Here is a 23,800-nt window from a genome sequence, read left to right on the forward strand (position 1 = left end):
TTACAACTTGTGGTGAGTTTTTGTTATTAAATATTTTGGTTCTCCAAACATCTGGATTCGAGTCCTTTTCTTCTCCTGGATTCCTTTCTGTCTACAAGACATTAATAACATTAACTCCATATTACATTGCCTTAGAATTTTCCCAGAAGTCTCTACAAAAGTGTGCACCAATGCTCACCAAACTGCCAAATATAGACCACAATGCACTGCGAAATTTCTTGTGCAAAAAATGTATTTTGATTATTTTATATAAATAATTAAAACACAGTGGATTCATAAATAGATTTTGTAAAATGTTCATGTGTAACCCTTGTTCTATCCTAGGCACTTTAACGTTGGGAGTTGGGTCATCTAGACCCACTAGACAGTGCGCTGAACCTTTTTTCTTCAATGATTTGTGATCTTCACTGGTGTCCATGGATTACAGGAAATCTTTCCACCTTTATCCACCTTTGTCATTGTAGGAAGAACACGTCCATGTAAGGGTGGGGTCATCTAAAATAGCACAAGGGTTAATATGTTTTATTTCGGGAAATGTTTGACGTCACAGTTGGCGTTAATAAAGAAAGCAGCAGTGAGCATTGTACGGATTCTGTGCTTTTCTTTGGTTTTTGGGTTGTGTTGTTGGTTTTTGTGGTGTTTTGAGTTGTTCCTCTATCGGTCACTCCTGGTTGATGTGAATCGTCCACAGCTGTTTTCATCTCTGTCAGTTACTCTCAGTCTATTAAAGTGTCTGCTTTTCAGTTTCACCTTGTCAGGTCATCTGTTCTGCTTTGCCTTTACCTTTTTGGTTCTCCGGGTTTTTTGTCATGTTTAAGTTTATTTATTAAATGTTTTATTGCCTGGTCTCCTGTGTTTTGGGTCCTACACACACCCACCAGTCCCCTATAACACAAACTGCTTTTAAAATCCAGGGCACTAAATACTCCCAAACTGTTTAGTATGTTAGGGAGTAGGCAGACAGCCAGACTGTTTCATCTTCTTCAAAGTTTTTCCTTTTCCTGTGTTTCAGGAAAGCAGTATTTGGCATGATCCCTTCAAACAGAGAGCTGAGAGTATCAGGACACCCCCATAAGTCCAAAAGGACCTTTGAGATATTGCAGGGCTGGGGCCAGGTGGAATTGGGACCTCCCCCTATGACATTAAGCCCAGAAGAGGCTGTGAGCGTTTGTTTGACAACGATGGATGTTAAAACGTTGCTGTTCTCATTCATGCCCCTTACTCACCCACCCCACCCCCCCCCTCCGGAAATGTGTCTGTGTGTTTTCATGCATGCGTGGTGTGAACCTGAAGAACCTAAAAGCTAAAAACTGTTCTGTGTCAGCGCCCCTCTGTGGACAGGGAAGGCAGGCCGCTTGTGCTCCTCGTGTCGAATCCCTGAGCTAAGTCATTGAACATTCACGATCCATCGGCCAAGGCGTAGGCACAGGTTAGAACGGGACCGGACCAGCGGGAAACCACTGAACCCCCCCCCCCCCCCCACCCTCTGGGAGCCTCCCCCTCTTCAGTGACACAAAGAGAGGGCTAGCTGCCGGGGTCCAACATTCAGGGTCATTCACGGGGCCGGTACGAACTGTGGTATCGGGGGTAGAGGGGGGTGTAGCGGCTAGAGTGGCTAAATGGGGGGGGGTTACCTGAGGATAGATAAGGGTTAGAGGAGGTGAAGGAGGGGGAGGGGCCGTGGTATCCGTGTGTGTGGGACGGGAAGTGAGAGGATGAGTAGGAGGAGGAGGAAGGAGAGTAGGAGCGCGTCAGGCCAGGCAGGGGCCGAGTCCGGGGGACAGGGCTCCAAGTGGACCGCCTGACCCCCAGAACAGGGGGCCGATAGGAGAAGGTGGGGGCAGAGCCTAGCGATGTGGACCTAGATGGAGGGGTGGATGAGATGGAGTGGGAAACGCTGACATTGAAGCTGTTGGAGTCGATTAGAAATGTCTGCCCCCCTGTTGTCCATTGGGGGCAAGCCAACCTCAACGGGGTCAAAGGTGGACTCTGTGTGGTAGGAAAGGAGGGCTGAGGGCTCCCCAACGCCGGAGGGCCAGATGGGGAGGACACTAATGAAGAACATGGACTGGATGGGGTTGTGTGGAGTGTGGAGGAGGTGACGGCTGGACCAGGGGGTTCTAGGGGGGCAGAAGTATCGTGAAAAACAGCTGAGGTGAGACTGGGGATGTGTCCAGAAACTGTGACAGAACATTGAGACGCTGAGGCACAAGTCGAAGGACTGGCTTTGGGGGTGCTTGTCTTTCCACGAGTCCCTCTGCTCCCGCGGGTCCGATGGGACTGCTCCTGGTCAAAGGCCAGATCCTCCAGGCGCTGCGTCAGGGCCAGTTTCTGCTGGATGGCCATGCGCAGGAGCGAGTTCAGAGTCTTCTTCTCATCCTCAGCCGCAGCGAGCTGCCGCTGCATCTCATCCAGCTGTGTCATGTACTCGTCACACCTGCACGGACAGCACAGGTAACACAGTTACCACGGTTACACCAGTGAGAAGGAGTCCGGTTGGTTCATCTCCTTTGGTTGTGCCGCTCCATCCTAGAACACGGTTTAGATGAACCGTGGTGAGGTCGGCTTGCAGACATGGACTTTGGTTCAGTGGACTGAGGCCCTGAACACGCCTTCTGAGATGTTAGTTATGTAACACCTTAGCTTATACCATGGTCTGGGGGAATACTCGATTCTGATTGGCTGCAGAGTGTTCATTAAGAAGCAATAATGAACAACGAAAAAAGAAGACCAGGTCACATAGCCCGAATGTTTAATATTATTGTGTTGTTGTAAACGGCAGTTTGTAACCAGAACAACACAAACATGAACATCGGTGGACTGGCGTTATTCCACCGTTTATCCCATCAACATGAGAATAGAGAAGACAGGAGGGATTTTATGGTTTCCTTGGTGAATTTGATCATTTTAAAGACTAGGATGCAGCAGATGAGGAGGTGAAACCCCGGAGAATTTAAACAATTTAGACTCTGGACTTTGTTTCTTTGAAACCAATTTTTACTTCATCATTTGGACAAAAAAAGCACTAAGAAGTGAACCTTCCCTCTGAAACGATGCTTTTTATTTCTAAACATGACGTTACGTGTATGAACCACTTCCCTCCACTGCTGCAGAGTGAGGTTGATGCACTCTACAGCCGTTACCATGACAACACGTCGCAATACGTATCAAATGGTCCAGTTCTTGTGAAAAACAACTTAAATATAAAAAATAACAAGACTAAAGCCCTAATAATTGGTTTAATATTTATTTATTTTGTAAGTGACCATGGTATAAGCGGGTTAGGGTTAGGGTCAGATGGTTCAGGTTTTCCTGGCGTGCGTTAATTTCTGATATAAACACTTTGTCGGCCTTTATCCCCTACTTAATGGACTTTACAGAAGCAAACGTCTGACATGAAGCAGAGCTGGTTTCAGAAAAATGTAACTAAGGAAATAAGGGGCATACTGCCACCTGCTGGATGGAGGTGAAACATCTGCACTCAGAGCCCGATCATTACAGGCAGTGAGAGGCTGGAGTGGGAGAACTATGGGGATCTGGAACGGATCGGTACAGATTATTTGGCGTGAGCCCGACTGTAGACCGAGCAGCTCCGTCTGAGGAGGAACCTCGATCAGATGAAAGGAACCAAAAGTGAAACTTTGAAAGATGTTTAAAAGATCAGAAGAGTGCCATGAGGGGGAGAACTCTGGTAAAAACCAATTATCTTTACTTTCAGTTCTAAGTAGCTAGACACTGCAAACATCATCTGATGGGATTTGGTGCTGTGTCAGCCCAAAGTTGTTGAAAACATTCCTGTTTACCTGACAGCAACAACAAACACTATAAACAGGTAAATGTAGTGGTCTTCACCTGGTGGCAAACATGGCTCGCAGAGACGAGAAGGTGGCGGCGTCCTCCCTCAGGGCCTTCAGCTCGTTCCTCAGCTTAGTCATCGTGTTGGTCACCATGGACTTCTCTGCCTCATACTTACTCTTCAGGTTAGCCAGAGCCACCTCTGCTGTCTGGGAGAACACGTCCACAAGAATTACACGTGAAATTATTAGGAATAATAACATTTGAAAAACGTCCAAACCGGAGGCAGTGAGAAACAGGCTCGATCAGAAGGCAGTACTGAACCTCCATTTAAAGGTTAGTTAAACTGATCCAGGACTCAGACAGTTAGACAAAGTTGAACAAAGCAATGGAAGAGGCTGTTGGAAATGGGTAATATTCATATATTCATATATATATATACCGTAAATTCCGGACTACAAAGCGCACCCGATTACAAGCCGCCCCCACCCATTTTCACGTGTTTAATTAGTTTTCTACATACACAAGCCGCGTCAGAGTACAAGCCGCGCATGTGTTAGGCGATATCGTCATTCTGACAGATCACGGCCAGCATCCCAGAGTGATTGCAGTTCATTAACACATTGTGGGTGGTGCCAGCTTTGCCTCAGGCTCATGTATTTGAGTGTATCGACATCTGTCAAACAGCATGGACCTCTATTCTGTTCACAAGTTCCTCAGTTATGGTGTTTTTATTTCATTTTTTTTTTACTTATTGACAATCTAGGTATCATACATAAAATTACAAACAGTAACCATATAATCAACATTACATCCCTCAGTTATGATGAGGAAATTTACATCCGCGATTCCACATTTCCCATGAGTCTTAGGGGCTAAAGGCGGGGCCAATGCCCGGCTCGCCACACTGTTGTACGTGTTTAAGAATGAGCAGCAGTGGATGGAGGGGTGAACGGGTAAAGCTCTCCTTCCGCTTGTGTCGCGGCAGCGTTATGGGAGTAACAGGGCTGGTTAAAAAACACACCGGTAAAATACAGCAGCGGCAACTGAAAAGCGCGCGCCTCAGTGCGGCGCGTGCGTCAGAATTCAGAAGCCTCTGCACTCCGCCGACGCCTCTGCGCTCCGCTCCCGCCCCGCGCGCTCCTTGTCTCCCCTTCCTATCTACTCCGACACCTCTGGCCAGGGCGGCTTCAAGGAGGAGCACTTCGTCCCCATTGCACCGGTGGATGGAGCAAATCGTTTCTGTGCAAAGCAATCGGACTTAAAACTGTACGTTTTGTGTATGAGGGGCGGGTGCGTTGTTACGTGTGGGAGCCATCAGACTGCCATCGGCCCCGCAGCTCAATCAGCAGGAGAAGATGTCTCCAGCTCACACGGAGGCTGTGAGTTTTTCAAAGCAAAATTCCGCTTTTACGGTTTCCTTAGAAACCGTAAATGGAGTGTAAATTACCTCCATGCGCTGTTCTCTCCGTCACGCAGCAAACCGGCTTTTCCAAACCCGTTGGTGACGGTGGACTTTTTTACGCTGCTTTTAACGATTGCTTTTAACTTGAAAGCTTCATCATATTGTAGCGGCGATCACGTGCACGTTGGGTCTAATGGCCCCAAAGGATTCTGGGATGCGGCCGGGCATGCGTGTTTCGTTTTGTTGAACCATGACTGAAGTGTCTAAGACCTGAAGTCAAGTTCATGCTGTTTGGCTGCTTAGATGTGTGTTGAATATAAATGCCTTGTGCTTGGAGTTAGATAAAGAATTCAAACTATTCACCGAGTTCGACGGTACGTGCCTGGCGGCCGCCAATTAAATCCATAAATTAAATCCAGAAATTAGCCGCGTCACTGAATAAGCCGTAGGGCTGTAAGCGCAGGAAAAAAGTAGCGGCTTGTAGTCCGGAAATTACGGTATATAGATTCTATATATATATATATATATATATATATATATATATATATATATATATATATATATATATGAATTAAATATATGAATTAAAAAAACAATAAAAACAAAACATACTAACTATGATTTGGTGTGATAATGTGATTTAAACTTATAAACTTAAAGACTTTAAATCAATAGAAAATATTGATACAGCTGCTACAGCTTCCACCCTGTGATGGTGGAAGCTGTAGCAGATTGACTTGAAATAAAAATAAGAAAGAAAGTCAAACATGACATTTTCCTTCATTATGACTTTGGTGTGACGTTATCCTTTTTTCCCCCCTTGACTATTAAATGTATTTAGTTAATTTATTATAATAGCCAAGCACCGGACTACATTAAAGACCATTTGCAGCCGGACACTCCCAGCAGGTCCCTGAGGTCATTTGAGGTCTCGAAAGGTGCTATACAAATAAAGTTTATCATTATATCATTATTATTATTAAATGCAAACATGACAACATTGATGTAGAATCTAATAAAAAAGGAAAATCCAAACATTCAAATACAACAATACATTTTACATTCTTAACAGCAACGCTACATTAGTTGTGTGTGTTTCCATCACACTTATGCTAACTTTATCTAAATTCTAGAAATGTTAAAAAAAAAACAATTTCCCAGTTACACTGTTTCCATTAAATCCTAATTCTGCAAATAAACACCAACCAGCTCACGCGATAATTCATTCAAAAACACAGTAACGGATGTGTACAATACTTTGATTGACAGCAGATCCATTCACATTTCTGCCACGGCTCTCGCGCTCATCATCATCTATCAAAGGAGACGTTTCAGGTAATGGAGCGTCGAGCTCCTTACAAGTGGGAGGGGCTAAGGATGAAGCCATTTTGTGAAATGGTGGATGGTGATTTTCCAGAGGAGCTGTAGATCCGACAATTCCACATGACACGCCCACCCTTTGATGAACTGTCTGGCGCTTTGGGACCTCTGGTGGCGCCCGCTGTGCATTGCCCACGGCAGCCGGTTCTACCAAGAAGCACGTTGCCATCCGGTTGTTGGTCACGTGATTCATTTCATTTTTTTAAAAGTGTTTCCATTGCGGTTTTGTGAAATATGTCAATCTGGATACGCCTCAAAAACCACCTCCTCCAAGCACAAAAAACCTTTTTCCATACATGCCAGTTTTTTTCCGAAATGGTCGTGTTTCCATCTTATCTGCACAATTTCCGTCAATGATCATAGATCATAATATGTGCTTTTTGTTTATTCTGATAATAAACTACTCTTTCATTAGAATAAACCTTTTACAATCTTACCAAAGATAAAAACTTAGATAAACAATCGATTATCTATTCCAATTATCAGTGTTTTTCTTTAAAGCCAAGAAGGCACGAAGCAGGGATCAAAGAGCCACAGGTTGCAGACCTTTCCTATAAGCCATATATGTTTAGTGTAGGAAGTATAACTGAATACTTCCTGAGACTAAATTAAAACATTCTAAGGTCTACAATATGTCTGTATAGATAGTATATAGAACGTAAGCTTTAAGTATACTGCCTCACTTTTAGTATAGACTAAATAAACACTTAGACTACTTTTTGCTAATAGAGCGAACCCTTAATCATCACTTCAATGGGCCCTTCCCTCAGGAACCTGCATGAATGTGTGTGACAATCATCAGCAACTCAGTGAAGCAAAGAGAGCAGATCCGTCTCTGTTCAGACCACTGAAGCTGTTTGCTTCACATGGTCTTCCCGGTCCCGTTGACCCACATCATCACATCAAAATCTTTCCCATCTGCCCTGCTGCCTGTGCGCATCGCACACACGGATGAATGCATCCCCACTCACCTGCTTGTTGGCCTTCAGCACCAGCCTCAGAGTAGCGATCTGCTCCCGCTTGGTGCTCAGTAAGGACTTGAGCTTCAGGATCTCCTCCATGCAGCTCTCCTTGTCCTTTTCCAGCAGAGGTGCCAGCTCCCGAGCGGCGGCTCTCTGCCTGGAGAGCTGTAAGGAGCGGTCCACTGCCCGCTGCAGGTGCTTGACCTGGAATATCAGAGGAGGAGCTCAGGACAAGATGGACCAGTTTCCACAGGCCCCGCCCCCTTAGTTCTGCCTTCTACCTGGTCTCGAACGATGGCGTTCAGGTTGTAGATGTTCATGGGCTCCCGTCGCAGCTCGCCATGCGGCTCCAGGGCGGGTGACGATGAAGACGAGGAGGATGAGGAGGCACTGATGCTGGGTGATCGGGTGGGGGGAGTGCAGGGGGGCAGGGTCTGCTCAAACGGAGCCTGAAGACCCTCCCTGCACCCATCCTTGTCCTCCCCTTCACCCTCTCCCGACAGCGGCTCTTTGGACGGAGACGCGGAGGGGCTCCTCGACCCCCCAGGGGAGGAGGTCGTGGAGGCGGCAGCAACCAGCCGCCTGGAGAGGCGAGGCGTGAGGAGAACTTTGCTGCTGTCTGACGACACGGCTTTGAGGCTGGCACTGATGCTGCGGAGACCCCGTCCCTGCCTGCAAGACAAGGAGGGGGGCAACAAGAGCACAACAGTAACAACGACAATAATTTATAAATATAAATATTCTTAATAATATACTATTTTATTAAATAACATATAAATAATGTTTAATGTAATAACGTACACCAGCGTGAACCATTGATACGAGGCAGAATGCTTTCATGTTGATGACGCCAACAACATTCTGACCCTACCATCCGAATGTCACAGCAGAAATCCAGACTTCTCAGACCAGACAACGTCACGGTGTGGGGGCTATTTTTCTCGGCACACTTTGTGCCTCTTAGTACCGATTGAGCACGGTTCCAACGCCTACCTGAGTGTTGTTGCTGACCATGTCCATCCCTGTCTGACCTCAGTGACCATGACAGTGGCTGTTTGCTTCCATTACCCCTTGTGGGGTCTAGATGACCCCACTAGACAGTGCGTTGAACCTTTTTCTTCAATGATTTGTAATCTCCACCTTTATCCACCTTTGTCATGGTAGGGAGAACACGTCAATGTAAGGGTGGGGTCATCTGGACCCCACGAGATAGCACAAGGGTTAAACGTATACGCAAAATTTTATCGAAATTCTAGAAATGTCGGGGGGAAAAAATCACTTTCCACAAGGGGGTCCCCCCCTGTACCAGGCCCCAGCCTGGATAAAATACAGGGTTGTGTCAGGAAGGGCATCCGGCGTAAAAAATCTCTGCCAAACCACCTGTGTAAATCAGGGAAAGCTGATGGGGACCCCTCAAGGGATATGCCAGAAGGTGATCAACAAGGTACCTCAAGAAAAGGAAAATCGTTCTGCTATCAACTCCATGCTACCAGTGACATTTGCTTACAGCCCATTGTTTAAATAGTTTGGAGCAAGGCCACGCCCCCACACCTCAAACCACTTTCTCTAACAACTTCTCTAGTAACTTTGAGTTTTTCTGACCATCATGGTGGAGAAAAACGGAGCGTTCTGCGCACCGAAGAGAGCAGACTCATCCCCCACAGCTGAACATCCGTCCACACGGAGCTCAGCCCCACCTGTAGTAGTCCAGCATGACCCGGTGGGGCGTCTCGTTGTTGCAGAGGCAAACATGGTGGTAGAGCTGGGCCAGCTCCTCGCTCAGAGTCACCAGCTCCTCCTGGGCTGCGTTCAGGGCCGCCCGGCCTTCACTGGCTGCTGACTGAGCGGCCTGGAGTTCCAGCTCCAGAGCCGAGCTCTGACAGGAGAGACGGTGGGGGTGTCACCTGAAATCTTTTTTGGTGTGATAGAAGACACACGGGAAGGGCGGCGTTACCTTCTCCTGTCCGTCCCGGCAGCTCTTCTCCAGAAACAGAACCTGCCTCTGCAGCCTCTGGATCTGGTTGCTCGGGTGGGGCTTCTCCTCTGCGCCCCCCCCCTCACACACTGCCAGCTTTTCACGCAGGCCTTTCAGCTCCGCTTTGAGCTGCACCACCTCGGTCACAGCCACACGGTATTTGACCTGTAGAATTTCCAAACCAGGGGTTTGGTATGAAAATATTTGGCTTTTGCTCAGCACCTCGCTGTCTTCCTCCTCAGCCTCCTCCTCTTCCTCTGCCTCGCCCTCGTCTTTGCCCTGCTCTTCGTCCAGGCTCGGCTTGGAGCTGCTGCAGCTCTCAGCTTCTGGGTCGGTCCGGGAACGCCGGCACAGAGCCAGGACTCTCTGGCGTAGGCGGCAGGCCTTCTGGTGCTGCTCGGTCAGAGCCCCCTGTGTGTGCTGGAGCTGAGTCTGGGACTCCTGAAGGCTGTTCAGCAGTGCTGCTTTCTCCCGTTCAACCTGAGGATGGCAGCATTGGAAGATAGGAGACAGTCAACAAGATTAACGGAGCGGGGAGTCAAACTCTTTGAGAAAAGGCCGTCTCCAGTTTGTTTTTGGAACAAGAATGTGGATTTATGGAAACACGGTGTGCATCAGCAGTCCAGACAGCCGCTTTTTCTGATTTTGTTCAAGTAGTTGTTACACCAAATTGAAAAAAAAAACAGAAACCTTGCATCACTTAAGTGATTGCCAGCTGTTATTAAAAACAATATGAGCCTACCAGACAAAAAGGAAAAGATTGAGGCATTCCTGAAATCGGTTAAATGGCCACATGAAGTCAGGTGAAGACAGACGGTAAACCCTATAATGGAGGAAGACATTAAAAAGCTTGTTCCTAAATTAAAAAATTGTACAAAAAAATTGACAGGAGGATACTATAAGGCTTTTCCAAACTATGTTAAATAAAGTATATAACTATGCTTTAAAAATAAATGAATGTGGGGTTGGAAGCAGCGATTAGAGTGATGCTGAAAGAGAAAGAGGATGTCCACTTTGTATCGTCCAATAAGTCTCTTATGTGTAAATATGAAAGTTTGATCATAGCTAAATAAAGTCCAGAGATGTATCAAAACCCCGATTAAACTACACCAAACAGGCTTCACTGCCAACCGACGAGCATTTGACAGTCCCAGTGATGTTTAGCTTAGATACCAAAGAGGCATTTGGCCGGATAGACTTGTTATTTCTGAAAGAATTGCTTAGCCAGTTGGGTTTTAAAGATGTCTTCGTCGAATGGATTAAAATGTTTTACAAAAAGCCTAAATTTGGGGTCAGAGTAAAGAACCGTTGCACTGATATTCTCCCTTTGGGACGTTATCTCCCTGTCTGTTTGCTCTAAGCATGAAGCTGGTAGCAAAACTAAAAGCTCTCTCTAAAAAGACTGTTCAGAAAGATCATCACCCTTAACTGGTTTAAGCCCCGCCTACCAACGAAAGCTCAATGGACACAAAGATTATTTGATGGAGTATTTGAAAGCCCAACTATAGCTGAAAATTGACAAAAAGAGGGTTTGCTCTTTTGAACAGATTTTTGTTGAATCCCTGAATATTTACTGTTACATTGCCCCGGGTTTTTGTCTTCTTTCTTTTTTTTTTGTCTCTCTCTTTTGTACGTTGAGCCCAACCTCAAGACATGTTCCAGTTTGTTACGTTAATTGCATTTTAAGGCAATAAAGGTTTAAGAGAGGAAAACGATACCTCCTTTTTCATTGCCAGGGTTCAGGACATGCGCACAGATTTTGAGTTTCTGCAGATACAGAGTCCTGATCCTCTTTTGTTTTTTTCCTATTTCTATTTTATTGACCTTCTTTTATCATTTAACAGAGCACTTCTGTGAAATGGTTTCAACGATCAAGTACAGTAATTGTATTAATAATAGGTGATGATCAGTCATGTGTTAGGATCTTCAGATGTGACTCATATCTCCAAATAGTTGTTGTAGCGTAAATATATTGATAAGTATTCATGACTAGCTCATTTTTATGTAACCATTTATTAATTTTATTTTGTTTTAACCACAAGCGTGGACATCGCATTTTGGGGTTTTCTTACCACAGTAGTTCATTCTGCTTAACTGGAGCCCTGAGAAGAGAATTTAAAAAAGGTCTTAAGGGGTTAAATCCTCTTCTCCCACATCACGTCTCAGTCTGTCTGTCGGCAGCAGGAAGGAGAGCGCCGTTCTCGTTCAAAAGAAACAAAAGCCTGACATTTTTTCCGTTTAAAGGCCTTTGTAGGTCATGGTTGGCATTAAAGCAACCCAATAGAGACACTTGCTATCAGTTTCTAACTTTTTTTTGAAGGTTTTTGAACCCAGATGTCGGAATCTTTGTGCCCCTCCTGTTCAAACTAGCGACTCAAATGAAATGTCATGATCCGATGATGATGTGCAGACTTCTAGTAGAGTGTTTGTCTGGAACAAAACATTTGAAATATAAAGCCCTGGTCATCAAAAGAATAAAGTACTGATCGGGAGACAACATCAGTCACATAGCACCTGATCTGGCCCCATTTCCAATCATGTGATCGGATCGGGACATCCCTACCAAAAAACAGTCTCGTTTCCATCACCGGCCAGGGTTGGTCTTTGCCAAAACCATTCCAGTAGGAAGGTTCTGCATGTTCTGTCATGTTTTAAGTCAGAAGCTGAACTTTTGACACGCACACAAACGCACTGGACTGCGCCCCCTGCTGGTTGTCTCAGAGTGACGCAGCTTGTGCGTTTGCTGTTCTGGTCCTGACCTTCCGACGGAAGAGTTTCTTTGTTTTTCAGGGCCCACACTCACCGTCATCAACTGCTGCTTGAGCTTCTGAATCTCTGTTGAGTTCATCTCGCTGAAGAGGTCCACCCCCGCGGCCCCCTCAGCTTTCCGGATCTCTCTGTTGGCCCTGTGCACAGAAGCTGCAGCTCCTCCTCCTTGGAGGAGGCCATTACACCTGAAGCAGGACAGCAGAAACCGTTCAGATGTTTTCTGGTTCTGTCTCATCTAAAAGTGAAACTCTATGTGACGCCGTGTTCGGTTGCCTGTTTGGGCTTTGTGTGAAAAATCTCCACCTCGTGGGCTCCTCTGGGGAGAGCAGAGCGGTCGGGGTGGCGCTGCCGCTGGGGGGCGCGGAGGTGAAGACCAGGTGTGCGCTGCCGGTGTAGGCCACATCGCAAATGCTCAGGTGGTGTAGCAGTTCTTTGCGGAGGTGCTTCTTCTGCTCTCGCTCCACCTTCAGGGACTCCAGCGCCTCCTCCAGCTGAGAATCGGAGATGTCTTTGAGGCGCAGCGCCTCCTGCAGCTGGCTGTTCAGGAGCTCCGCCTCTTCCTCCAGGACCTTGATCTCATGCTTCAGGCCTTCGTACTCCACCTGGACATAATCAATCCCTTCAGGCACACATCCTGATAGGTTTGTTTTGTCCTGTTGGAACATTTGTAATTGTCATTTTGTTAAAAAACATAAGAGTCATGATCTGTGTTTACTCACTTCCTTTCTTGTTTTTTTTTTTTTTAACTTGTCCAACAGCTGAGCAGACAGATGTTACTGTTACAATAGGGGTTCTAAAACATTTGATACACAGGAGGTTGAAGTGCTGGAAGTTTACAATCATTACAGTCAGGTTTCTAAGTAAAATAAATCCAAAAAGGGGGCGGGGCCAGTTCACACACACACCCAAATGCCAAAAACATACCTGTGGGTTCCAAGAAAGCCCACATACAAAACATATCAACGTGTTCACATCACAACACAACTGATGTTCCCACACACATACTTCTGCATCCCAACCAACATGTGAAATATTTCATTTAGTCATGCAAACTATTTGCACAAAGGTGACGTAGCACCTGTCCTCAAGTGGGTCTTTATGTCCTTTATGTCCCCCCGAAACACCCGCACGGCAGCAGATAAAAAACGACTGCCCGCAGCCAGCCAGGGCCAGCAGTACCGCCACGGCGACCCCATAGCCAGAGAACGGGGAGGAACGGGGGGACAGAGAGTGCAAGCCCCAGCCCAACCAGGAGAGCAGCCCCTCTCCGCGCCGGTAGGGCCAAACGCAGGGCCCCATCTCAGGAGAGCACCCCCAGCCCCAGACAAGCACCCCACCGCCACCCAAGAGTTCTGGGCATCCCCCCACTCCGACCCCGGGCACAGGCCAGGTCCCCCAAGGAAGACCCGCCCTACGCTCCAGACAACTGCCCACCCAGTCCACGATCAATCCAGGTGAGGGCAAGGCAGGGGCCGGCCACCCCTGCCCAGGAAGAAGATGCCCTAGAGCAGTGAGGGTCCACAAGGAGAGTTGTACCACAGCCCGACCAGGCTCACCCATAGATGGAATTTGGAGAAGGTCAGCGCTCAAGAGCATGGACCAGAACCCACACCACAGAAACCCGGACACCCCCAGGCTCAGATGTGATGTGAACCCCAGCCCCCAGTCTTGCTAAAGAGCACAGGGATCCCTCTCCCCACGTGGAGAGAGGGCCTCGCACCCAAGGAACACGGCCACCGTTGCCATATGCCTGGTACCCCCTACCAGGGATGCGGTAGGGGACAGATGGTCCGAGGTCCCACCTTCCTTGTACAATGTGTGTGTGTTTGTAAGCATGTGTGTGTGCGTGCGTGCATGTGTGTTGGAAAGTATATTTTTGAGGGGTAAAGGGTGAGTGTACTAAAGGGGTGCACTCAAAATTGGCGGCTAGGGTCCTGAGAGGACATCTCCTGTTTACTCACAGTGATGTCCAAACACCCTCCCCACCAAGGGGCCCTAAATGTTTAAGGTGCAGTTCAAATTGGCGGGTAGGGCCATCTGCTTCTCTTTCTTTGTTGCTCTTTTTTGTAGGTGTGTTGTTGAGACGGTCACAGTGGTAGCGTCTTCTGACCCCTATCAGACTCTGAATGAACTGATCCTTGAACTGCAGTCCAAAATGCAGCAAAACACTGATGCTGGAGCTGCTGTTGGACCACAGACCCAATCCAATGAAAATGGTGTTTTCAACATGTTTCTGATGATGGAGGACATATAGAGAGAAAATGAAGATGAAAACTGTTTTTCTGAGTACTTCTCAGTGGAGCCTTTTGGACCAGCCTTAAGGCCTGGGAGCTCCAGGTTGTCCAGGCTTGCATTGATGCACTGACTCCCATGAGTAAACTCTCCTGAAGAGCAATCTTCTGCAGGAAACCTGCGGCCGCAGGTTTCCTGCAGACCCGGAATTCTGTTCAAAAGTGAAACTATGTTCACCAACTTGAATCTTAAAGACCCAGTCATGAAACAGATGTTCTTGAGGCATTTTTACTGTTTTTCTCTAGAACATCCTGCACCTTGTGTGCATTATGCTGGTCCTACCTGTGTCACCTGCAGTTTTTGAGACAGGACCTTTATGAGCAGAAGAGAATCAAATCAGAGTCTAGAGCAGGCATGTCCAAAGTGTGGTCGATGGGACAAGTGAGGCACACACTTCCACCGGCCCGCAGGCCCCTGTCATAAAATCAATTATATGTGGCCCTCAGCATTTTGCAAAAACTGTTGTTGCTTGATTGTGATTGGCTACAAGGGGCCATTTTTAACATGTGGCTATTTGACCATCAGAGCCTGAAGAACCAAACTAGAAGAACAGATTTATTTGTTTCTCTGATCAAAACCACAGAGGTTAGTACTTCTGAATAAGATAACTATTTGTGTAATTTTGCTGTTGATGTGATTCAAATCTAGAAGTTTACCGGGAGCATTTAATCGTGAATAATAGGAAACTTTTCATACGAACCCAGATTTAAATTTGACAAACGTTTTCCAGTTTAATTCTTCTTCAAAAATTCCAGAATTACCATTAATTCGGGCTAAAATGTTCGATTTTTTTCTATGTGAAGAAATGAAAAATATCCCATTTCCGAAAAATATGTTTTGTTAAATTATTCATTTGTTATTATAATTTATTATAAGGGTCTGGCCCCTCACCCATTTTCACCTCACCAAAAAAAGTTTGGACAGCCCTGCTCTAGACGGCATCCTTCCGTCATTCAGACACAGTGGATTAGAATCAGATTGGAATCTGTATGGAAGGGCCAATTCTGGAAAATGCTGCAGAGAGGGAGGCAAACTGGTTTAGTCGGGGTCAAAGACCAAGAAGGCCAACCTACAGGAGATGACCATCCGATGGAATGGAAGACAGTCATAAAATGTTCCGTTTGCAACCTCTTTGGCACTTTCAACTTTAATTAACTTTCTTTTGATCTCATTCATTCTCAGATGTTTACATACATACCTTTTTCCTTTAATTTATCACTAAATAATAATGTTTACCAGTTTGTAAATTAATTATCTTTAAGTCACTACTGCCAAAATTGACAGCGAAAAAAGAAGCAAAGTGACCGTGTAAAACGGCTGAGTTTGTGGTTGGAAATGTGGGTGCACCAAAGGGTTGTGTTGGTGCATCTAAGAAAAAAAAAAAAGTTAGGCCCACCGCTGCAAGCAGTGCAAACATTTAGTCTAGAGCCCTGCATTGGCAAAATGAAGCTTAAAATGGCATTTCTGGGTATTTCTTTATTCAAATTGTTGTGAATTAGGAGCAGATAAAATAATGCAAGCTCCCAGCTCTGCTCCATTCTGATGGATTCACTTGCAGACAAACAGATCCATGAAGGTCTGAGCTGGAATCTGGATCAGAACTGTACGGCTGGATGAGCTCTGATGTTGCACTGCTGCTGTTAGGTTGGGACTGTTGGGGGCTGTAAGCCAGCGGGAGAGATTGTAAACAGATGGGTGACGGAAAATGGGGCGGGCTTGCTTAGCGCCACAACTCAGAGATAAATTTCTACTGCTGCTCTGCAGAAACTATGTCCTAGACCAGTGTTTTTCAACCTTTTTTGAGGCACGGCACACTTTAACCTTGACAAAAATCCCGCGGCACACCAGCATAAAAAAAAATAAGAAAAAAGGAGAGACTCGTAGTCTGTATTGATCTACAGTCCCTCCACAATCTCACATGCATTTTTGTGATAATTGTGGCAGAAAAAGCTGGAAGCTGCAGCTGTTTTTTCTAAAAGATGTAATAAAAGTTAAGTTAGAAGATTTAAAAACTGGTTTATGTGTGTTCGATGTGGTTTCAAGACGTTTAACAAGGAAGACTAATTGTGAACTGAGACGCTTTCACTTTAACACAATGCATCGTGGGAGATGTAGTGCAAACAGCCGCTGAACGCAGACAGACTCTAAGCTTCATTGTTTTGTTCACTTGTTCCACGGTCTGATACCGGATGCCGCGGAAAGCTACACCGCTAAAGACGAGCTTTAGCTGGTATTTATGTTAAAACTGAGCGACTTTACGAGCTAAATCGGAACAAGGAAGTGGAGACTTTAACCACTTCTGATTGGTCAGACTGATGACATGTGATTAAGCCTTCAAGAATGATTGGTGGAGACAGGTTAAGGGGCGGGACTTTTCCTAAAACAGTTATAGCTGCAGCTGAATCGTGGTACCGTCATTATTATCAAAGTGTCTTTAATAGAATCAAATAAACACAAAGAAAAAAGTATTTTATGATCTTTCATATTCCTAACTACTCAGTGTTTTATCAGGGCCTGTTTGGATGAACACAGAGCTGATATCCTGGAGATGGAAAATGTTTTTAGATCAGTTAATGAGGGCAATTTCCCACGGCACACTGGTGTTGAAAAACACAGACATATTCATGAGTAAAACACTGGGATCGCTTTGACAATAGATCAAAAGATGATGAGAGCGGGAATTTTAGAGCTTAGATGAAGTTTGTCTCACTGTGACGGTGTGAGGGATGATGGTACCTGACTCTGTTTCAGCGCCGACACCGTCTTCTGCAAAGAGATGTTCTCCTCCTCCAGCTCAGAGTAATCCTGCAGCAGCCGCGACTCTCGAAGCTTGAACTCTCTCATTTCCTCACGCATGCGGCTCCTCTGCAGCTCCAGCACCTGGTTGCTCTGCTGAGACAGAAGCACAGGAGACGTGAGCTGACATGGGTGGGGTTCTGGCGCCCCCACCGGCACAAACTCTGCTTCCACAGAGTAGCAAGGACTCCTTCCTGTTTCAGTACTTCAACCTGAGACATGTGAGATAACAGCAACCCTCGTCTCCCCAGCGGCAGGACTGTACCTCTCTGAGCTCCTGCAGCACCGAACCGAGGTGCTCGCTTTCAGCCTGACTGCTGGAGGCGGCGGCACGGCTGCGCTTCAGCTCCGACTGCAGCTCCAGCAGCCGTCCCACGTAGAAGGCCTCTTTGGTGGCAGACTCCTGCAGCAGAGTCTCCTCGTTGGTCTCCCCATCCTCAGCCACTTTCCTCTGGATGGAGTAGGCCTGGCCGAATGCCTGAACAGAGAAGGCAAAACAGATGGGGGTCCGATTTTTTTTTCTTCGCCCAGAGCAGCATATACAAACTCAACTACAGCTCCGTGGACAAAGCATCAAATCCAGAGGAATGGAATAATCCCTTCAAAGCCTTTTCAATGTTTTAAGCCTGTTCAGGAAGTCCTCCATCGCGAGTTCAGCTCTGAGGTAAATGCATGGAAACCTAAAGGTTCATTTAACCTAATAAAACGTCGTCCCGTCGTAGTTTACATCTCATCTCACGCGTCAGTAAATATTTACATCACAATGTTTTAGAGTTTGTTTCAGTTTAGATGAAAAGATGATTTTGTAGTTTTACATGTTACTTACATCCTTATTTTATATATTTACACCTTAAATTACATCAATGATAACATCTTGAATTACTTTTTAGTGTACATCATCATCCATATTGTAGTTTACATCCTAGTATAGATCCTAATTTTTGTCTTATCTTAGCGTACGTCTCGTTTACATTTTAGGTTAAGTTTAATTAACAGTTAACATGTGTGCATTACTTTACAGTTTAGCTTACATGTTATTTTATGTTATTCTTTACGTCTTGGTGTACTTTGTAGTATATCTTGTAGTTTATGAAGAAGTTTCTGTTGTCATGTTTTCATCACCATTCACATTTTTGTTTACATCTCAGTTTACTTTATAGTTTACACCGTATTGTAGTTTACAACATGATTCACACCTTCATTCATATATTAGTTCATGTTGTGTGCCAAGTAATCTTTAACATCTTACCTTAGGTAGTTTGTGTTTTTGTGTCTTTGTTTAAACAGCAGTAAACATTTTAGCCTTAAGCAATTTCCCTCATGCCTTTGTGTAGTTCTTGGTTAAAGTTAAATCTTATTTTACTTTAATGTCTCTGCTGTTTTTCTAGTTCCATGTCTTAGATTTATCCTTACGTTGTTTAGTGGATTTCATCTTGGTTTACAATTTCAGTTACGTGTCTCCATTTTCTAATCCCTTTGAGGGGACACAGGGTTGCTGGAGCCTATCCCAGCCACTGTAGGGCGAAGGCAGAGGATACCTTGGACAAGTCGCCTGTCCATCATGGAACTTAGGCTATGTCCATAGACTGCAGAGATGGAAAGAGTGGCTGTCACCCGCAGAAAATGCCTTTCCTCCAGTGGTATGAAGCCGAGTCCGTCGGCATCCTTCCGCGTTACAGCCGCCGCCGCCATTTGGAGCCAGGTGACAGTGACTGGTCCGAGTCGGTCTGAGTCAACGTTTCTTTGTCAACGACTGTTGCCAATCATGATTAAGCTTGTCTGTCAATAAAACACTGGAGGTGGGGGCCAGCGCGCACCACATGCTTTTACTGAGGCTTCTGATTGGTCAGTTTATAACCTAAATAACTAGCCATAAAGAAAAAATATCTTGGGGAAAAAAAGGAGGATTATGAGGAACATGTTAAAAAATGGTATCAGATCAAGAATGGTTCTCCTGACTAATACAATGACTGAGTAACAGCTGTTTATTTCTACATAGAAGTCTATGGGATTTTGGCTCCTTGGAGCCAGCAGGTACTTCCTGTTTGGGACGCCATGGGGGAGGGGTCACTTAGTCAAATTTCCACTCACAGCCAATGGTTATGTCTCATCAAAATTTATCATTTACGTCTTAAGGGTATATATTTTATTACGCATTTTAAATTACACAGTAATTTAAGCCTTTGTTTGTCGTTTTTTGTTGTTGCAGTTTTTGTAGTATTTTACAGATCATCTCACATTGAAGCATCTTAGTTATTTTGTAGTTTGCTTTAATCTTGAATCAGTTATTGACATCTCAGTATTCATTCTAAATTTAGGCTCTACTATACATTTAAATGTACATTTTAGTATATGTTTTAGTTTAGTTGATGCTTTGGTATACATCTTAGTTTATGTTTTAGGCTCCGTCTTGGTTTAAATCTTAGGTTAAATTGTGTCATATATCTTAGTTGATGTCTCAGTTAAAACAGAATGGCTTTGATAATTGTTTTGGACATACACAATATCAGGTGTACTAGGTCTAACACACTTGTATACTATAATATAAGTTGATTTGCACACTACCTTCTGATCTTTTATTTCTATGGTTACAGTTACTTCAGCATGTCTCCTTCATTCCACGTCTTACTGTGTACCTTCAGCATTTTCCCTGTGCCTTAAACAATGATAATAAAGGTTCTCTATCTTGAATTAATAATTGATGCTGTCTTGGGCTGACAGAGTGGTCCTCCTCTGACTGCCGTCGCTCTGCTCCCACACAACTTTCCCCGTCAACACAGTAAACGTGAGGATGAAAACACATTCGCAAAAAGAAATGTAAACTTTACATAGGGACATCATATTGCATTAGCGCTTCTGGCTCTGAATGGCTGCGCAGAATGATGTATATATCAGGTCCAGAGTCACTAAGCATGGCCTAGCATTCTGGATTTTCGCAGGCAGTTGCATCAACTTTTTAAAAACAGAACAACCCTGACTTTATAATTAAAATGAGCTATTTTTTTTAAATCACCGCCATTTAAGGCTTTCCTTTACAGTTTGATGGAGAGGAACTCAATACAATTCAAGTAATTAAAGCCAAATTTGACATGTAATTCAAATCAGACAAAGACCTCACCTAGTCTGAAAAATATATATTTTCAAAGCGTTCCCAGTGGAATGCTTTAATACTAATCATGCAGTTTTACCCCAATTTTCTTTTAAATACCCCATGTCATTTACTAGAACATAGTTTCTGTAGGGCGGCAGGAGTTCATTAGAAACTCACCTTTGAGTTGAGGGCGGGGCTGTTGGCGTGTTTCCATCACCCATCTGTTTCCACTCTCTCCAGCTAGCTTACAGTCCCTCACACCCCCAAAGGAAAACAAAGACGTTCATGGATCTAACTGTCTGCAGGTGGATGCATCAGAATGGAGCGGAGCAGGGAGACTCCGGCCCCCCAGCGCGTTTTCGACGTACTCCTGATTCACAACCATTTGAGAAAAGAAACTCAGAAATGACAATTTTAAGCTGAATTTTTCTAATAAAAGTCCTCTATCATCAGAATAGAGAATCGATAGAACATGTTAAAACACCAAAAATGCTATTTTTATCAGAGTGGGTCTTAAAGATCCACAGTTTCACACCTGGACAGAATTCCTGCCTACAATCGGCAGGACACAAGGTCCCCCCTCCGCTCCATTCCGATGCATCCCCCTGCAGACAAATAGAATCTCCGTTTTCCTGGTCTGAGCTGGAATCTGGATCCAAACTGTACGTCGGGACAGCTCTGATGTTGCTTGCAGGTTTTGCTGCACCGAAAATGTTAGGTTAGGGTTGAGAAGGGCTGTAAGCTAGTGGGAGAGGGTCCAAACAAGGGCATGATGGGAAATGAACACAGGCTGGCTCCGCTAACAAGTCTGACGTGAAATTCTAATGAACTACTGCATAAACTATGCCCTATAACAACCCAGGTTTTCAGATTTTGCCTAAAAGTGTCATAACAGAAAGAAAAAGACCACTGGGAAGGCTCTGAAAATAGATCAAAAGATGATCGGAACGGGACTTTGAAACACATGAAACACTTTTAGTGGACTTACATCAGTAAATTTGGATTTATCCTCTTTAAAAGCAACATGCTGTGATTGGACCCGGACGTTCAATCATAAACCAGCATCATCGTGTGTGTGTGTGGGGGGGTCAGTGTCTGATGACAACAACCAACGAGGCGTCCCATTGGCTGAGTGACGTCACAGCGGAGTAAGTGAGCGCTCCCATGGGCGCCTCTGTTTTTAGCTCCTCTGATGCTGCATTTTTCATCCCCTCCTCCTGTCCCACAGCGTTCCCACCCACCAAACCACGGATGCTCCCGCTGAGGTCAACCTCAGAGCGCCTGCGTGGGTCAGGTGGGGGGGTGGGGGGTGTTCTAGCAGGACATTTTTGACGGACCGGCTTTTATAAAAGAAGATTCTCTCTCTTCGTCTTTCCTAGGAATCCACTAGCGTTCAGGAAAACTCTCCTTTCAGCAGTGTCCGTCCTCCACATCCGGCCCTTCCATCAGGAGACGGGCCGGAAAATGACAGACGGAAAAATCGACAACTGAGAACTGAAGCAGCAACTTAGCCTGCAGTCGCAATAAAAACAGAACAAAGCAGCGGGAGTCCCTTCATTCTTAGAAAAAGCGACAGCCCGTGACCCCTCCTGAACCTGGCAGGAGCACAGCTCATCTTCATCATCTGTCCTGGTTCTGTCATGGAGCTTTGTGGGTACAACCATCCCAAAGAGGAGGGTGGGGTGGGGTGGGGTGAGGCAGAGTCAGATGGGAGCTGAACATCCCTGCTGTGTTCTGCAGGCTTGAAGAGCCTAAAGAACCGACGGAAAGGAGAACTGGTGAGAAGATGGTGCTGAGCCCGGGGGGGGTAAGCAACAAGCTGGGTGGTCTAAGAGAGAAACCTGCAGGTGGACGTAAACACGGAGACTCGTGTCTGTGACGAAGATGAGGGCGAGGACGTGTGCAAGCAGGAAGAAGACTTTAGATGAGCCGTCCACGTAAACATGAGAGTGAAGGAGGTGGCAGTGATGAACACTGTAATCATCCATCACAAAGGTGATGAAGAGGGCCCCTTCTTCATCTGTCTGGTCTGGGTATCACAACAGACACCCACATTGGAGGAGAGAGCAGGGCTCAGCTGAGTGAGGATGAGGAGGCTGACTGATGAAGACTGGAGGAAGCAGAAGGTTCAGGAGCTGAAGAATTTCACACCAGATCTAATGTAGAGGACTAATGTAGAGGAAAAAAGGTATTGTTTGTTTCTTATGAAAGCCTCTACGCGTGCGCACCTGCAAATACTGTTAGACCAAAGCAGCGCGATGAGAGCGCGTGCGTTCCGGATGATGAAGTTGAGACTCACCTCCTGCAGCAGCTCCAGCTCCTGCCTTAGCGCCTCCTGCTCGGCCTCCAGCTCCGAGCACTGCTGCTTCAGGCTCTGGTTCTCCTCCAGAACCGCCAAGCCGCACTCCGCCGCGCGGACCTTCTCCCGGCTGACCTCCGCCAGCTCCCGGGCGAGGCGCTCCACCTCCGCGCGGTACGGCTCCGCCGCGTCCGCGCATCCCGCTCCGCCGGCGGCCATGGCGCCTGCCCAGTCCCCCTCCCCGCAGCCTCACCCCTACCCCACCGAGCCCCGGCGGAGGAGCACCACCTGCGGCCGACAGCAGCAGCCCCGCGGAGGATGAGATGATCTCAGCGAAAAACCATGAAGCGATGCTGCGCGCGCCGTCACCGCAGAGGCCGCGCGCCTCTGCCGCGGGTGCACTCTGTCATGGTCCGGCCCCCCCACAGCTTTTCTGCTTACTCACCGGCACCGGGAAGCCATCTGTGCCCACTGCCGCGGAGCAAGGCAGTGGTGGCTCGCGGGCTACTGCCAGAGAAAATAGTGCGCCCCCTGCAGGTCCCACTGCCGTCTCCCAACCCCTCCATCCCTCATCTTCTGGTCTGCGAGGATTCCATGGATAAAATAAATAATATGAAATCCATTTTTAATCCGAAATTACACCCACAACCCTCAAAACAAACACTTTAACTGTTGCTAAATAAACGAAACTGCATTTCTGCTCTGCAAAGTCACAAGCAGCCAGCACATGAATCATAGATTACTGTGTTGATCCTATCCATCACTCCCAAAGAGAACCTCAGCATCTTCATCTCTGCTACCTCCAGCTCTGACTCCTGACTTTTCCTCAGTGCTGCTGACTCTGGGCCCCAAAACATGGCGTTACTCTCTAAACTGTTGACCCTAGATATACTTAAATCCTCCACCTTCTATATCTCTTCTCCCTGTAACCTCACTCATCCACTTGGGTCCCTCTCATTCACACACACCTTGCTGCTGCTAACCTTAATTCCCCTCCTTTCCAGGGCAAACCTCCACCTCTTGAGCATCTCCTCCA

At 46.1% G+C, this 23,800-nt stretch overlaps 1 protein-coding gene across 3 annotated transcripts; it reads right to left on the reverse strand.

Annotated features, from left to right (window-relative positions):
- Positions 1-851: 851 nt before the first annotated feature.
- On the reverse strand, positions 852-23,238 carry LOC101156054 (protein bicaudal D homolog 1). Of its 3 annotated transcripts, none has more exons than XM_078941704.1 (11): positions 22,765-23,238; positions 17,640-17,852; positions 17,315-17,467; positions 12,560-12,888; positions 12,321-12,471; positions 9,497-9,997; positions 9,240-9,418; positions 7,824-8,214; positions 7,552-7,746; positions 3,853-4,004; positions 852-2,437 (listed from the first exon to the last, which is right to left on the reverse strand). In XM_078941704.1, exons 1-11 carry the CDS (start codon positions 22,981-22,983, stop codon positions 1,552-1,554), a joined length of 3,369 nt encoding a protein of 1,122 aa, XP_078797830.1. In that variant the 5' UTR covers positions 22,984-23,238; the 3' UTR covers positions 852-1,551. The 3 variants fall into 3 exon arrangements, with proteins under 3 accessions (XP_078797830.1, XP_023808313.1, XP_078797829.1); XM_023952545.2 differs by having other exon boundaries at positions 12,590-12,888; positions 17,315-17,470; positions 22,765-23,089; XM_078941703.1 differs by having other exon boundaries at positions 17,315-17,470; positions 22,765-23,089.
- Positions 23,239-23,800: the final 562 nt, after the last annotated feature.

This window comes from Oryzias latipes, chromosome 23 (genome assembly GCF_053564925.1).
Source record: "Oryzias latipes strain Hd-rR chromosome 23, Olatipes_Hd-rR_3.1".
Classification (NCBI taxonomy): domain Eukaryota; kingdom Metazoa; phylum Chordata; class Actinopteri; order Beloniformes; family Adrianichthyidae; genus Oryzias; species Oryzias latipes.